Source organism: Triticum dicoccoides, chromosome 2B, assembly GCF_002162155.2.
Source record: "Triticum dicoccoides isolate Atlit2015 ecotype Zavitan chromosome 2B, WEW_v2.0, whole genome shotgun sequence".
NCBI lineage: Eukaryota > Viridiplantae > Streptophyta > Magnoliopsida > Poales > Poaceae > Triticum > Triticum dicoccoides.
The window spans coordinates 63,456,258-63,471,446 of record NC_041383.1 but is presented as its reverse complement, the minus strand read 5'-3'; the positions used below and the strand labels follow the sequence as shown (position 1 = coordinate 63,471,446).

The following is a 15,189-nucleotide window of genomic DNA, read 5'->3' as shown; positions in this document are numbered from 1 at the left end:
GTAATAATAGTAATAAGAAAGTGTCCTAATAAGGAAGAACGAAGAGAACAAAGAAGGAAAGGAGGGATTTTGGGAACTGATAATAAAGAAGGAAAGAGAGGGACTTTGGGGATTGATAAAAAAAATAGCCTGGGGTCATTTGTTTTGTCCCGTAATGAGTTGATTGATCTTTAAAAGATTGTGGGAACGAAGTAAACCAGCTAGAAATCAATCAAAAGTCGTCCCCCTCAAAAAAAAAAATCATCCTCCGCCACTAGCTATCATCCCACGAACGCAGTTTTACCCAGTCCATAACTCGAGAGAAAATTATGTTAGAATTGTTTAACACCTGCAAAAAAAATTACTATGTCTAAATCATAATAAAAAAATTGTTTATTAATTGTTCATGCACAATAATTTTTTTGAGAATTATAATAAAAAAGATAGTATCCGTTAATAACAGGTGCTTGATAGTTGGACACGGATGGTGCTATGCTACATAGTCCCTAAACCTAGCCAATATTGGTTCGTGAAAATGTGTGTTACCTCCGTAGTGAAGCAAAAAACATTGTATACTAAAATGGACTCTACTATTTACGGTATAATGCGATATGTTTTGGGCATCACTAAGCAACTCCAACAAAGGCTTGAAGAGATACTCACAACTAGGTAGATATTTTTATGATTTAAATTCCACACATCTTTAGTACACTTCTAAAATACATTTATATTTTTTCTGCAGTACATATTTTCATGGCAGCATGGAGGATTTCAAAGAGTTTGTTCATGTCATCGTGGTTGGTGGTGTGTCGTGGAATGAGAGGGGGTCTTGAGCAATTGGGTTAGGGAAGTGTGGTTTTTTTCACCCGGTGCGACGCACGGGCCCTCTTGCTAGTTTTATTAACTATTTTAGCAAAAAAATAGGACTTACATTTATTAAATTAGTGATGTTTTTTTGGAAATGTGAACATTTATATATTGAGAATTTTAATTTTGTATATTTTTTGTAAGTGGCGAACATTTTTATATTATATTTAGTTTATTTTTATTAAATACTGTAGTTACTTTTATGAAAGTAAGAATATTGTTTTAGTTTTACAAATGCCAAGTGTTGGATAGTGAAGTGAGTAGGCAACATATGCATTTAGTTGGATAATTTGCATATGTGGAAACTGCATTTAGGTATGGCAGTGCTAGATAATCTGAATTGATGCATAATTAAAAGGGAAACGTTTGCAATCGGTCAGCCGGCCGAAACTAGGCCGGTCGCCTCCTCGCACAACGCACGCCCACATGGACCCACGTGACCGCTTGCCCACCGCTATCCACAGGAACCTTATCTCTTCCCTGCCCCCACGCGAGACCTGTCCAGTTCCTCCCTTGCCGTCGTTCTCTCTCTCTCTCTCTCTCTCTCTCTGAATCTTTGAAATCCCAGCGCCGGTGGGTTGAGCAGCGCCGGAGCCGATGCGAGTGGGGGAGTTGCGTCCATGGATGTTCTCCATCCCCTTCTCTCTCTTGCACCCACAGATGGACTCCTTCCCCTTCTCTCCCCAGCAGCCATGGATGCACTCCATCCCCTTCTCTCTCCAGCAGCCATGGATGAACTCCATCACCTTCGTCACCCATCCTTAACCATCTTTCTTCCCTGCAATTGTTGAAGAAGCTGCAACCGGCCATGAAAAAAGTTGCATCCACACTCCGAGGTGCTGGAACCGGCTAGGAAAAAAGCTACGACCACCTTAACCTGAGGTGCTGGAATCAGCATTTTCTTTTGCTGGAACCGCACTTGTTTTTGCTGGAACCATATGTTCTTTTTGCTTCAAGAACACTACTCTAGTTTTTTTGCTGAGATTTTTTTGCTTCAATCATATTAATTTTTGCTGGAACCGTCCTTTGTTTTTGCTTCAATCTGACCATGGTAATTCTGCTCTTAAGATTTTTTGTTGGAACCTGCTAAACTTTTGCTACTACGGCGACGGCAGCAGGGAAGCATTTGTGTGTTTTGCTGGAACCGTGTTTTGTTTTGCTACCACCAATGGATTTTTTTGCTGCCACCGATGATGACCGGATTTCTTTGCTGAGTTCTTTTTTTATTGAAACGGTGATGGCGAGCGAGGGACGGCCATGGCGGTGACGAGGGAGCTGCGATGGCGGGTTGGGACGCGAAGAGCTACAGGGGGTGAACGGCCACGCACGGCATGGCGATGTGGCAGAGACAAGTGAGGGGAAGAAGATTGGGATGAAAGGGGATGCGTTGACTTTGATCGAACGGTCACACGCGGGCCAATCTAACGGTGGGTGGTCGACCGGCCCAAAAGTTAGACCGGCGCACCGGCGCCTATCAGTCTCCTAATTAAAAATGGTATGGTAGTGTAAGATAATTTGAATAGATTGATAATTTGTAAAAAAATTGTATGGTAGTGCTAGGTAACTTGAATAGATGCATAATTTGCACACGTAGAAACTGCCATGGTTTCTCAGTGAAGTGAGTAGGCCATATATGCATTTAGTTGGATAATTTGCATCTAGGTATGGCAGCGCTATATAATCTGAATATATGGATAATTAAAAATGATATGGCAGTGCTGGATAATTTGAATAGATGGATAATTTGTAACAGATGCATTTAGTTTTAGCAGTTTCATTGTCTTCAGGTTAATTTAGTTCAATTTAGTTGAACTAGTACACTTAAACAATTATATGAATTAGGGTACCGAACAAGTGCTTTTTTTTCTAAGCCATGCACATATGTTGGCATCCTAGGCATATGTTGAACAACTTTGTCAAACCCAACTAAAATTCTAGTTTCCAAACATCTTTGGGCACGCCAAGCAAAACTAGAGATATCAATGTACATAAAAGCAATAAAAATAACTACACAAGCACAAGCGTGGTACATGGATTGTTTGAAACTGGGAGCAGCTTGCCGTAATGGGGAGGAAAAAAGATGGGAGTACAGTACACCTGTTATATTGTCATCATATCAGATTGGGTAGCCGGAACATATAACCACACTGATTTTACAACCTCTCAAACATGTGACCAGAGCTACAACACTTATACACCCCCAACTCAATAAAGGGACCTCAGCAATAAACTAATGCTAAGTGACTCATGGAGCCTGGCTGGAAAAATCGATCTCACTGCTGCTTCCAAAAACTATTTCAAGACAGCGCCACTTCATTCTCCTGTCAACAAAACCAGCGAAAAGCAATATTCATCTATAAACCAACTCTGGAAAGAAAATACTAAATCTTAGCCGTGGAGATCAGTGAAAGAAGATGAGAGTAAGGGGCCTACCCATCATCCTGTCAAAACTGGCTTAGGCTGAAAACGTTGACCTGCCAACTGGAGGCACATCAACAACCTTGCCTACAGCTATTGTCTTCCCTGCATGCCCAGCCAAAAAGAATCATTAACAAGTTATAAACCAACAGCGGGATTAGCATGAAATAGGGAAATGGAATCCGGATAGATTAAGTTTATTTGGTTTTTTGGCTGTATAGTGTACTCTATTGCAGGAACGCAAGGTTAACAAACCTCAAGATAACCAGACAAATTTCCAGGTGAACTAGAATAAAGCTGGTTCCAGTTTCATCCCCCCAACAGCAAGCAGATTATTAACACAGAAAGATAAAGAAAGTATCTTCCATAGCATGTATACTTGCCTTCAGTTCGTAGAGTAAACCTTCCAAGCTGAGGGAAGTCAGAGAACTTCTCTATGCATATCAAATTAGTCACCTATATGCAGAAGACATCACAATTTAGTTCTACAAGCAATGAGAAGTTATGATATTACTAACGACGTTGTGAATGTATATACCTGGACGCGGCAAACTACAACTGCACCATTCTTCACAAAAAGAGGCTTCCTCTTGCTCTTCTTTTTCTTTGGGTCAGTTACTTTTGCTTTCTTCATGTCAATTTCCTCTATGAGATCAACAATCTCACACTCCTCGACAACAGAGTGGATGTGTAACACTGCCTTGTAACCAGCAGTGAAAATAGCCTGAAATATTACAGACATACAATATTAATCAATTACAGAGTCAACATTACAAAGAGAAACACTACATCTTCAAAATTGTGTAGCAGTAATAAATAAATATATACTTGGAATGATGCAAATTGCTGATAATTCGTGTAAAAAAACAAATGGTGGCCAAAATATTAGACTATTAACCTGATACTATGGGACATTAGATGTAGAATTGCTACTAGCATGAATGTATAAAATGTCATAAGCTTACATGCTGAACATAGAAGCCAATCCAATTTTCACTTAAATAAATCAATTCCATATTCATATGTATATACTCCCTCCGTTCCTAAATATTTGTCTTTTTAGAGATTTCAAATGGGCTACCACATACGGATGTATATAGACATATTTTAGAGTGTAGATTCACTCATTTTGCTCCATATGTAGTCACTTGTTGAAATCTCTAGAAAGACAAATATTTAGGAACGGAGGGAGTATATCCCATAAGCATAAACGATAAATCCTCGTCAGTAAGTTGATACAGACCAGAAACGGAGAACGCGATAAATATGAAAATGAGTCCTATAGCTTATTTATGCAACTGAAAGTATCAAACAACACTTACATTATCGAGCAACTCTAGAATCTGCAGTTGGGCATTAAATTCAGTGAAAGCACCAATAGGATTAGCTGCATGTAAAGACATTATCAACATGAGAATATATATCAAATTAAAAAAAATCCACAAGCCATAAGTAAACAGCCTACACAAATTACCTGCATGTATAGATATTATCAAGATGAGAATGTCATATCTAAAAACTATCCACAAAGCCACTAGTAAGCAGCCTCTCCACAAATATCAGATATATAGCACAAGGCATATTAAAATAGCATAACCACATTCAAGGGATGGACAAATTTGGTGCTGCCATAAATATTGAGTTAGAGAATTCATGCAAGTTTTTTAGTGGTTCAGTAATAAAAATGAAGCTCAATCCACTTTCAGCCCTCTTTTACAGGGAAGGCCTAAGCAACTGTATCAGATACTGTCCTTCCTCAAACCAAACACATGCTAAATCAACCACTCAACCCCCGGATGAATGTCCTAGTCTGTATCAACACCACAACACCAGAACCTGGACCCACATTAGATGTTTCAGACAGAAAAGCAGGAGTTGGCCGGCCACGACACCTATGATGAGGAGATAAGTCTCGGAGATAAGGGTACCAGAAGACAGGATCTTCACTTGATAATTGTGCTGCTTAATGATTATGGGCACTACATGCTGCCCCTTTTGTAGGGTGGCTTTCTTAGTACTCCCTCCGTAACAAATATTTTGGTGCAGAGGTAGTAGTTGTGATCCACGCCTATAAGCAGCTATAACACTTTACTGGAAATGTGTTTTGTCCATATCAAGAAGTTGAGAAAAAATAGTAAGAAGCTGATCTCTACGAACCAAATCATCTCTCAACTAATCGCATCATGACTAATCTTATCTCTAAGATAGATACTTGAAGTTGCCATGAGCCTGTTGATGCCTTCTATGTCTGATGGGCCTACTATATGGTGCAGCTTATTATTTTGTGAGCTAGGTGCCTAGGCCACTAGCCCTGGGTTTGTTGTTCTCCTCATGTCAGTTCTGGTAGGAGCGGGATGCACGGTCATGACACCCTAGTATTATTATTCTAAGGTTGCCCAACCAGAAAGATTGGCTATACAAAATTTTGGTTGATTTTAGCTTTTACCCTTGTGCTTTCCTCATGTCAGCTCTGGTAGGAGCTGGACGCACGGTCATGATACCTTAATATTATTCGAAGGATGCATTTGGCTGGCGGCCAAGGTTGCCCAACCAGAAGATTGGCTATCAAATTTTTTGGTTGATTTTTGCTCGCCCATAGATTCGTCAATACTGGCCAGAGAAATGAACTAGACATGGGAGAGTATTGGCATGCCAAAAAGTTGACACTCATCCAAACAAAGACCAATATTTTGGTCATAGCCAAGAAGTTGGTAAGGTACTACGTCACAATCGGAACTCATCCCAACTTTTCTTGAAGAATGCACTTACCAACACTTGAAAGTACAAAACCTGCCATGATATCCTCCTCTTCAATTCCAGAAACTTTGACACGTACATTCTCATTGGGTCCAGCACGTCGTACTTTCTTCTCATCCAAGTTTATACCAGTGACTTTCACATGGGTCTGCTCAAATACAAAATTGAGCTTCAGACTCCCAAGTAGAACACGTAAGCAAAGGTGCTACACTGAAGTAAAATGAAAATACCTTGTTTGGCATAACCAACAAACTATCACCCTCTCTGATAGTCCCATTCTCTAATTTTCCCATTACGACTGTGCCCATATCTTTATATTTATCAATAATTGGCAGCCTACATTGATAATAGAGAGAACTGTAAAACTTGCATCTGGCATGTGATCAACACAACAAATCAAGCAGACCCATCTATACAAGTAGCAAGATAGAGAAGATAGTCTATCCATTTTTCATTTGAATTGCCATCTGTCTTCGAACAGGGACAGAGGAGCAAATTCATCTATCAGAACAAGATGATGTTTCAAGAAACATGTACTCAAACTTTGAACAGTAAAACATACAAATGCTGATAATGTAAAGGCATCATATGAATGTAAAGAGAAGTAGTCACGATACAATATCATATGCTACCATACCACAATATATAAATCAATAATCAAGAATCAAACATTGGAGATGATGTCATGTTCAAAGAGCATAATTTTTTTAACAGGGAGTATACGGAGTTTAAGCATAAGCATAACTGTCAAACCTTACTGGCCCTTTGGGATCACGCAAAGGAACTTCAATTTTGTCCAGAATCTCAAAAAGGCAAGGACCGTTCCACCAACTACAAATGCTTTTATCCATTCTGGTCTTCATATTGGCTCCACAAAGACCAGAAATAGGCAAGAACTGGACATCTGGTAACGAAGCCAAAGAAACTTTAAGAAATATGATCTAGTTCGCTCAACAATGACGTAGTACCTACAATCAGGTATGATCATAGAACATGTAGTTTCATACAAAGATCCTACCAATAAACTGCAGAAAGTACAATGTACAGCCTCTAATTAATTTGACAAAATCCTAATGCCTCACTGTGGAATACAAGGTTGGTGTCAACTTAGCATGGCAAGAAAGCGATTAGACATAGCCTGCAAGTCTAGGACTCTACGCATCCCAATTATTTTTAACATATAGAAAAGGAACCATTGACATGAACACATTGATATTGAAGGCACAATTTACTAAACACAGACGACCACAGAAAGTTACACATAATCCAGCTTGAAACTGCGTGTCAATGACAATTTAATTTTTGAGATAGGGTCAAAAGTAGAGTAGTACCTTTCTTAACATTGTACCCTGAAGATCTGAGAAAAGGAATCATTTTCCCTTCAATTTCATCATACCTGAAACAAATAATAAAATTGATTATTTTATTTTACTCCAGCTATTACCTGCTGTAATATTAGAAGCTTTCAATGAAACATATAATACAAGGTATGTCCCACCAGGCATACCTTTCTTTTGACCATTGTACTGTAGGTTCATCCATCTTGTTGATGACAACTACCAACTTAGCAACACCTAGAGTTTTTGCAAGCAGTACATGTTCACGAGTCTGGCCTCCTCTTTCATAACCAGTTTCAAATTCACCTTTCCGAGCAGATATGACCTGAAAAGAAAAAAGGACATATTCACCAAGAGATATATGACCAAGGAAAATGGGAATGACAATGCCCAGGGACCTATAGTTACCAGAACACCAATGTCAGCTTGAGATGCACCACTTATCATATTTGGAACATAACTTTTATGGCCCTGCAAGTTCAGATCACCCAAGTAAGCACATATTGTACATGAAACAAGAATTCAGTTAATCAACTATGGCAAGGAGACCAGCCACATACAGGAAAAACAGAAGCATCGTCAGTCGATCTAGGCGTTTTTAACAAAAGTTGTGTACTGTGTGTGTCCAAATGAAGCAGCACGTCCGAAAGTATTAAGTGTGATTTTATTTTCATAAGAGTACACCTAACACGTATGCATGTATAAGATGAATCAGAACAGTAGCATTGCCAAATGCCAGCAAAGGAGTGAAAGTACAAAGAAAATGGTTCAAACTATGATTTTGAAGCCAGAGGTGCAACTAACAATGAGGTAAGGATGGACCAGAACATGAAACAGGAAGGATTGAATTAGATCAATGAATGACATGACTAACCTAAGGCGATAAGAATCTGTTATTGTATATCAGTACACAAAGTAAACAGAATTTCAATTATATCACTGCGAGAAAGCCATCAAGGGATTTAACCATAGCATATTTCCTAGTGTTAAATAATGTGCCTGTGTTTGCTTTCGGCTCAACTGTTGCACATGTGAATTCTTTTGTATCTACAATTTTGTACTGTAAACTAAGACAAGCACATTACATGGCAAGTGAATCCTAGACATTTTTGTTAAGTTCTATATTATCTAGTAGAAATATTCAAGAACCTTAAATCATACTCTCCCCCCATCCCAAAATAAGCGTCTCAACTTTGTATAAAGTTGTACTAAAATCATACATAAATCCAGAGAATAAGAACAGGGTCACACAAAAAAAATTAACAACTAGGAGTATCACTGTAGTATGCGAAAGATAAGTACCGGTGCATCTAAGATAGTGAATCTTGTATTTTCAGTCTCAAAGTGGGCTCTACCAACTTCAACAGTCTTCCCCTGAACACATGCAAGAGAAAGTGTAAAAGAACTGTAGAGCTTCAATACACTGATCATTAAGCAGCCATAAGGAAGAGATACCTTGAGTCGCTCTTCCTCATTTGTGTCCATAATATAAGCCATATACCTGCAAGTATTCAGATTCAGATTACCAATTATAATGCAAGGAGTGAGTGGTTCTCAATTTCAAGGGCAAAAGCCTTGGAACAAAAAAGAAGCAGAATGTGAAAGAACATCCACATTATTAACTAATATAAGACGTTTGGTGATCTATAAAGAGTCTTATATTAGTTTACAGAGGGAGTAGTAGTCTAGTATGAATAGGCATTGCTCTCATATTCAAAATTTATGGGTTACACTCGCAAAAAAGGCAACCTGAATATTGCCCAGGACCTACTCACCAACTTTCTCGGCTCTTATCCTTTGCTTCTTTTTCATATTTCTGGATGGTCCGGTCATCAACTTGACCACTCAAGAACAATATTTGCCCTCCAGCAGTCGACTTCCCAGCATCTGGAGCCATGAAACAAAGAAAATAAATTTTACTTAAGGTTAAAACACACTAGAGAAAAGAACCTACAGAACACCAGAAGTAAGATGATTAGAAGAAATACAGAAATGGGCCAACCACAATAGAAGAATTGACTACTAATTTGTTGGCTACTATTTTTCTTGCTAGCCTCTAGAATAAGAGGCCAAATGTTGGCAAATTTTGGTTTTGCTAAATTCTGACCACCCAAAACATTGGCTGGCCAACTTCTGGCTGTAAACCAAGCATGCCCTAAAGAACAGTGAGGTGGTTCCATAAACAACGAAACATGAAGGTTGAACAAGCTAGAAGATCAAGAAGAGACTAGAAGAGTGTATTAAATAGACTCATAATCCTTAAGAAGGGCGTATTCTCATCAAGATTCATGAGTCCAGTAACCCCAAGACAAGAGACACTCATCACATGTTATGACCCAAACAGTGCCATGACAGAAATGCAAAGGACTTGGCCAAAAGAAAAACTTACCAACATGGCCGATGAAAACCAAATTTATATGGCGCTTTGCTTCCTCTTCCTCATCTGCTACCATTTGAACATCCTCATGCGCAGCAGCTGGATTGATACAGAAGTCAGGGTAGGTTGCTTAAGAGCCTTTTACTCACAAATAGAAACTAAAGGTAGGACCAGACTTCTCACTCCTATATTTTCTGTGGAAGCAATTCATGGCATTCCATACAAATAAAACTCACAAAATCAAATGAGAAACCTTCTGGATCATCAGCTTATCAAGAATGTTATCTTTGTGTTAAATGGGGGCTCGAGATAATTAACTATTTCAATCTGTTAACTTGGTATCAGCTTTCACAAAACTAATAACAATAGTGTGATGGCATTATCCCGTGCTTATTATTGCATCCATTGACCAAAATTTGCAAGAAATGAAGGCACAAAATTATTAACAAAATTCTTGGGAGTACTGGTAACATTATAGCTAATTAGCATTAACAGTCTGAAGAAGGGTCTAATACATACCGTTTGTCTTCAACTCCAATGACTGAAGTGATGACTGAATGTCATTGACACCTGCCAAAACATAATTCCAATTACATGTTAGAAGTCAAATCACAGTGATAACGAACTGAGGGCCAATGTTTCACAACATATCACCACAGAGGATGCCACTAGTTGAAGTACGATGAGTTTATACTAGGGGTGATAATGAACTTTCAGTTTCCATAGTATAATAGAAAGACCTTCTCCATGCTAATGCAGGTGAAATCTTTTAAAGGCACAGGAAGAAAATAGGAGACAAACAATGCACTTTCTCCAGCCACTAGTTACTTCAGCACTAAGACAATCAGTGTCCGATGTGCAACAAATATTTACAGCAAGGCTATGAGTTATTTCTTAGTAGTTTTCACTTCATTACAGTACCACTTTTCCGTTCTTTCTTAGTAGTTTTCACTTCATTACAGTTCCCAATTTTCTGAAATGGTGCTATCTCAATGCTTGAACCACCTAATAGCTATAGTACGGGCTAATTGGACGGATTATGCAACCTAACTAACAATTATGCAGTAATAGATAGCAGACCCGTTTCTCCCACAAGGGCTAGTATCCTAGAGTCCTAGTAAACCCATTTAGAACACTGTCTCAGTCAGACCAATTCATCCCTCCACCAGAAGCTAGCAGGCATACAAATTCAGAACTACTGCAAATGCTCTTACGGTTGCCAAGGAAATTCTCACGCTCAGCACAAAACCTATGGATGCCTTACCAGCATGCTGACCCAAGCACACGACAACAACAAAACAACCAATTTAAAGATCTACAGGGACAGAAATGGAATCCCCAAGCAGCAAAACCTAGGAAGTTACACTGCCCTCCACGCCCTAGCATCCCACTGATCGGCGTCGAGCGATTCTTCTGATGGTACAAACAGGTGTCTACCCACAGATCTAACTTGGTGCGCTACTATAGTAGGTAACCTACGCACGTTGCATCTCCAGATCTTGTGCGCCCGATCGGGACAGCCACCAACTCGTCGCAATCATCACAGCCCTCAACGAACTCCCCGAAGGGGAGCGGGCTAATAATCCCACACGAGCGATGCTTCTAATCCTCCACCCGAGACACCGTAAGACGGCACATCCTAGCCGAGCGCGACGGGACCAGGTAGAGGAGAGGAGAGCGGACCTTCCGCTGGTGGCGCGGGGGCGGCGGCGGCATCGGCGGGCTCGGGGCTCTCCTCCGCGGGGGCGGCGTGGCGATCGGACGGCTCCGCGTCGTCGCGCGCCCAGTCGTCCACGGCGCCGTCGTCCTGGGCGTGGTGCGAGGGGGCGGGCGGCGCGTCGTGCTCCATCCCCGCGGGCCGATGCGGGCGAGGGAGAGCTGGGCGCGGCGGCGGAGATGCTGCGCGCGCGGCGCGGCGGCGTCTAGGGTTTTGGGGTTGGAAGGATCTGGACTCTCGCCTCGGTGGAGTGGCTGCGGTGGTTGGGTGAGGATGACGGAGTGCAGACTTTTTATGCCGGGGGTTCTGGATTGTTCTCGAGGGACATGGACCCTGGACTGGACGGGGAGACGGGACGCCCAGCCTTCTCTGCTTGGGCCAGTTTTAGCAGAGCCCATGCCAGCCATCTGAACTGGGTTTTGTATTTTTTCTAAAATTATAAATCCAGTCTTTCAGATAGTTAACACGATCCATGACTAAGCTATAAGGACAGGCTTTACTCAAAAAAGCTATAAGGACAACGTATTTTCTGGCTTCTATGAAAATATGGTATGCAATTTGCGTACTTTTGAAAAAAAAAGGGCTTGTCCGGAACTACTTCACTTCACCGGATACACATTGAAACTGTTAAAAAAAGTATACCTTTTTTTGGCCGAAAAAAGAACACTTTGGGGCGGTTCGACCTTTGAGTCAAAGCTTTGTCGTATAGCGGTTTATCTTGTTTGGCTTCCGACTAGCTTCAGCTTCAAGAATGGCAAAAATTAATGGGAAAGGTCTATTGGAGATTGCCTGGCGTAGGGGAATAAAACAAAGGAGTATCCACTCATTAGTGACAATGATGGGTAAAAATTTTTCCCAACTCCACGAGGACATTTTGAATTAAGAGTTTTTGGAACACCCCCCCTAGAAAGCTTTGTAGTACCCGGATTCTAGTTATTTTATGGAGCGGGACATCGTGAATGTACCCCGTTTGTCTTGCATTTTTTAGAGTGGAGCTGAATTTTGGGGAGCAAAGAAGTCCCAGATACTCCCTAAATCAAGTATTTTATTAAGCAATTTTACTTTTGCCAAGGCGGATCAAATTGGTTTGTTTTACCTTGAATATTTGACAGAAGCGATTATCAAATATCTCGGGTTGCGCTTCTAGCGGGGATGGATAGGTCAGATTGGTTCCAACACTTAGTAACCTTCAAAATGTTGAGTGGATGGAAGGAGAAGAAACTTCCTATTTGCTAGAAGAAGGTGGTGCTAAAGGTTGTTGTTCAAGCTATTTTAACGGACTTGAAACTACACAAGCAGGTATGTAAAGGGATAACCACAGCTATGTCCCAATTTTAGTAAGGAGATGATGACAAGAAAAATGCATTGGTGTGCACGGTCGGAAATGTGCATTAATAAGGTAAATATGTGGTATGGTGTCCATGAATCTGCACTACTTCAATTTTGCTATGCTGAAACAATGTAAGAGGTTGCTGGCAGAATCTTATTCCTTGCTGGATCATGCTGACGCGCGTTGCTGCGTCCATCTATTGTTGCAATCTAATGTTAGGCAATGATACATGTAAATGAAGGTACGGATATATTCCTTGTACTGGAGATGTTCTATACTCCCTCCGTCCGAAAATACTTGTCATCAAAATGCACAAAAAGGGATATATCTAGAACTAAAATACATCTAGATACATCCCCTTTTATTCATTTTGATGACAAGCATTTCCGGACGGAGGGAGTACTTAATAACGGAGTGTGAGAGGTTGGCCTTGTGGTTATTATATGGTTTCAATTGGTGTGTAATATTAAAGCATTTATAAGTATTCGGCTACCATTTTGCACCATGTATCTGTAATTGATCAGTTAGCATCTTGGATTGACCTTTCTCGCGTAAGCAAATACTGTTTCTTGCCAATTGTGAGTCGTAGTACGTCTCGCCAACAATGTGGCGCTACTAGGCCAAACCAATATTGTAGTTGCGCGAGAATTATTTTCTATAGTTTTAAATTGTTTTTTACCCTTTTGCACCGGTTTCCTTTGCGGGTTTTGTTTTCCCTTTTCCTTTTTTCTTCTTCTTTTCTTCGGTTTGTTATATTTCTTTCTATGGTTTTCATGGGTTTTCTTTGGCTTTTTTAACACATATCTAAATTTTTTTCATACACATTGCACGTCTTGCGTATACACCGGGCGCATTTTTTTATACACATTTTTTTAAATACATAACTATCATTTTTAGATATAGGCTTTGATATCTATTTTTTTCATACACATTGCACATTCTTTGTAAACATCTAACATATTTTTTATGGTCTAATAAATCTAATAGAATATTTATATGCATTTAAGAAATTTCAAATACGTGATTAATAATTTTTAAAATATGTGTTACGCATTTTTCAAAATAAAAATTTAAATATTATTTCAATGATAGGAAATAGTTTTTAAAAATTACGCGAATAGACTTTATACAGTGTATAAATATTTTTAAAATGTTATAAACACATTTAAACTGTGAGAAATTTTTTTAAATGTAAGATGCATTTTTTAAAATGGTACGGAACATTTTTTTAATTGCAAAAACATGTTCTTCAGGTGTAATGTGCCTTTTTGAGTGATACAAAACATTTTTTTCCAAAAAAGAAAAAACAGAAAACCGTAGGAAACTAAAAAAAACCAAATATTAAACACATAATAGAGAAAACTGGTCAAAAGTTTCTATAAACTTCCAAAATCGGTAGACTGGCCCAATTACACACGTAAGCTAGAAGATGCTCCCCATAGTTATAGAAAAAAATGCCACTCAAAAAAAAGGTTATAGAAAAAAAAAGGTGGGGCGCCACAATTTCTCGTTTATAGCGAGATTTAGGGAAGCCTCGTGTCAAGGGAAATCCAGATGTGCCGTCCCAGGCAGGCAGGGGGCCACAGCCTCGCTGCTTCGATTTTTTTATGTCTTTTATTTCTATTTCTATCCCAGTTTTTACTTTCTTTTACCAAAAATCACTTTACATAAAACATTTTAAGAAAATGTTATCAAGCATTTGAAAAAATATATACGAAAAATGCATACAAAAAATAGATTATGTGTGTGAAAAATATTGATCATCATGTATTTAAAAAATCTAAATCAAGGATTTGAAAAAAATGTTAAACAAGGATTTAAAAAATATTAATCAAGCATTCAAATAATATTAAATGTGTATAGTAAAAATGTTGACCATGTATTAAAAAGAGTTAAACTTTTATTTTATTCAAAAAATGTTAATTTTGTATTTGAAAAATGTTAATAAAGCATTTGAAAAGTGTTAAATGTATATAGAAAAATTGTTGACCATGTATTAAAAAAAATTACTGCTACATTTGAAAAAAAAAGTTAATCAAGCATTTGAAAAATGTTAAATGTGTATAGAAAAAATATTGACCATGTATTAAAAAAATGTTATTCTTGTATTTGAAAAATGTTAATCAAGCATGGATAGAATTATTTTGACAATGTATGAAAATTATTAATCTTGTATTTACAGAAATGCTAATCAAGCATTTGATTTTTTCTGTATCAAAAATATTAACCATGTATTCAAAAAATGTTAAACACTTATTAGAAAATTGTTCTTGACATATACGAAAAATGTAGAATGAGAAAAAGAAATAAAGAAAACCAAGGAACAAAAAAACCGAAATAGGAAACAAAAAATAAAACTGAAGAAGCAAGTTTAAAAAGAATGTAAAAGAGTGAAAGAGAAAGAAAT

At 38.7% G+C, this 15,189-nt stretch overlaps 1 protein-coding gene across 1 annotated transcript; it reads right to left on the bottom strand.

Moving 5' to 3' along the window:
- Positions 1-2,877: 2,877 nt before the first annotated feature.
- On the bottom strand, positions 2,878-11,686 carry LOC119362161 (eukaryotic peptide chain release factor GTP-binding subunit ERF3A-like). The gene is made up of 17 exons (XM_037627360.1): positions 11,419-11,686; positions 10,255-10,305; positions 9,748-9,834; positions 9,134-9,245; positions 8,814-8,859; positions 8,661-8,732; positions 7,767-7,829; positions 7,529-7,683; positions 7,353-7,417; positions 6,775-6,925; positions 6,252-6,357; positions 6,034-6,169; positions 4,587-4,651; positions 3,803-3,988; positions 3,648-3,720; positions 3,280-3,369; positions 2,878-3,167 (listed from the first exon to the last, which is right to left on the bottom strand). Exons 1-16 carry the CDS (start codon positions 11,582-11,584, stop codon positions 3,302-3,304), a joined length of 1,602 nt encoding a protein of 533 aa, XP_037483257.1. The 5' UTR covers positions 11,585-11,686; the 3' UTR covers positions 2,878-3,167; positions 3,280-3,301.
- Between the last annotated feature and the right edge of the window lie 3,503 nt (positions 11,687-15,189).